Source organism: Vigna radiata, unplaced genomic scaffold (genome assembly GCF_000741045.1).
Source record: "Vigna radiata var. radiata cultivar VC1973A unplaced genomic scaffold, Vradiata_ver6 scaffold_1999, whole genome shotgun sequence".
Classification (NCBI taxonomy): Eukaryota; Viridiplantae; Streptophyta; class Magnoliopsida; order Fabales; family Fabaceae; genus Vigna; species Vigna radiata.
In genome coordinates, this window is record NW_014544208.1 from 1 (window position 1) to 1432 (window position 1432).

Sequence of the window (1432 nt, forward strand, 5' to 3'; positions counted from 1 at the left end):
TATTATTATTATTATTATTATGAAAAACATAGTAAGTAAGACCAAAAAATACCTTGATTTTGAAGTGGGGGTATTGATGAAGAGCTTCAAGTAGTACTGGAATGCAGCGTTTTCTAATCCAAGAAGCTGCAGCAACCATACCACGGTGTGCATGTCCTGAAACCATGTTGTGATCGAAAGAGACAGGAGCACACAGTGCATCTGTGAGAGTGTCTTTTATGCTACGAGTCCCACGGACGAACACNAGCAAACATTCTGATTCTTTATCACGTATAACCGTGAAAGCAGGCTTCAGAATCTGACATGCAAAATCCATTTTCAGTTCAAATGGCCAAACAAAAATTCATGAACAATATTTGTAGTAATTATTAATGAACGTACCCTAGCTGTTCTCTTCCTATAGAGGACATCCTCCTTATCGAATCCTGCAGCAAATAGAAATGCCANAAAGCGTTTGCCGGTGCTGAAAANCATGGCATGTGTCAACAATCTCTTCAACTCGTATAACTCCTTTAAAATTTGACGGCCTTGGACTTCTGCACAATCACTTCTTTCTCGGCATTCACTTCCAATCATTTTCTTACCCTACATAAAGATAAGCAAAACCTCTTTCAACAATAAGAAACTTTTTAAAGAACCCCAACATAAAGGAATAATAGGTAAGAACAGGGAAGCACCTTGTCCAACACAGCGTGAGCGATGGCTCTGGGCAAGTTGAAGATGTGGCGTCTCTCGGTGTAACAAAGCAACATTATCGCTTCTGATAATATGAGGATTACCTCCATTAAATTTTTGGGCGCTTCAAGTACCCTTCGTTCAATCCTCACACAACTATTTCCATTGATCACCGTCATTATTTGGGAACAAGAAGGAAGCACGGCAGAATGGAGCAAGAAGAGTTAAAGAAGATACTAGAATAAATAGTTGGTGTTGGTTTGTGTCTCATGTGCCAAGCATAACCTCATATATATAGGAACGCGTGATGCAGGTGGTTTTACTTTTCTGGGTTGAATGAGTATGAGTAGGAGTTGCAAGTTGCATAGAAATGAACCACTTCAACGTGCAGATGCTGGGGTTCGGGCGACTAGTCAGTCAACAGGGTGTTTGAAGAAGAAAAGAAAATTATTCCAATTGATGCCACTGGGTCCTTGTTGTAGTGGCCCGTACACTGGTAGGTATTTATAAATTATGAATCTTGCAATTTGTCTTTAATTATCCAACAATATTAAACTATATGTTGTACTTTTGTGTTACATTGTTCTTCGTATCCACGATAAATTATAACTAACACAATATTTGATTGTCTAATATCCTTTAATAGAATATTTAGTATATCTTAACACCTCTGCTCAAGTTGGTGCATGAATATCACACAACTTGAATAGTAACTCATCAAACAATCTTCTTGACACTCCTTTGGTGAGAACATCAG

At 38.3% G+C, this 1432-nt stretch overlaps 1 protein-coding gene across 1 annotated transcript; it reads right to left on the reverse strand.

Moving 5' to 3' along the window:
- Positions 1–52: 52 nt before the first annotated feature.
- On the reverse strand, positions 53–1023 carry LOC111241256 (the record flags this gene model as incomplete). The annotated part of the gene is made up of 3 exons (XM_022778326.1): positions 678–1023; positions 382–585; positions 53–298 (listed from the first exon to the last, which is right to left on the reverse strand). Coding segments are annotated over exons 1-3 (627 nt in total), but the record flags the coding sequence as incomplete, so codon positions are not given.
- Between the last annotated feature and the right edge of the window lie 409 nt (positions 1024–1432).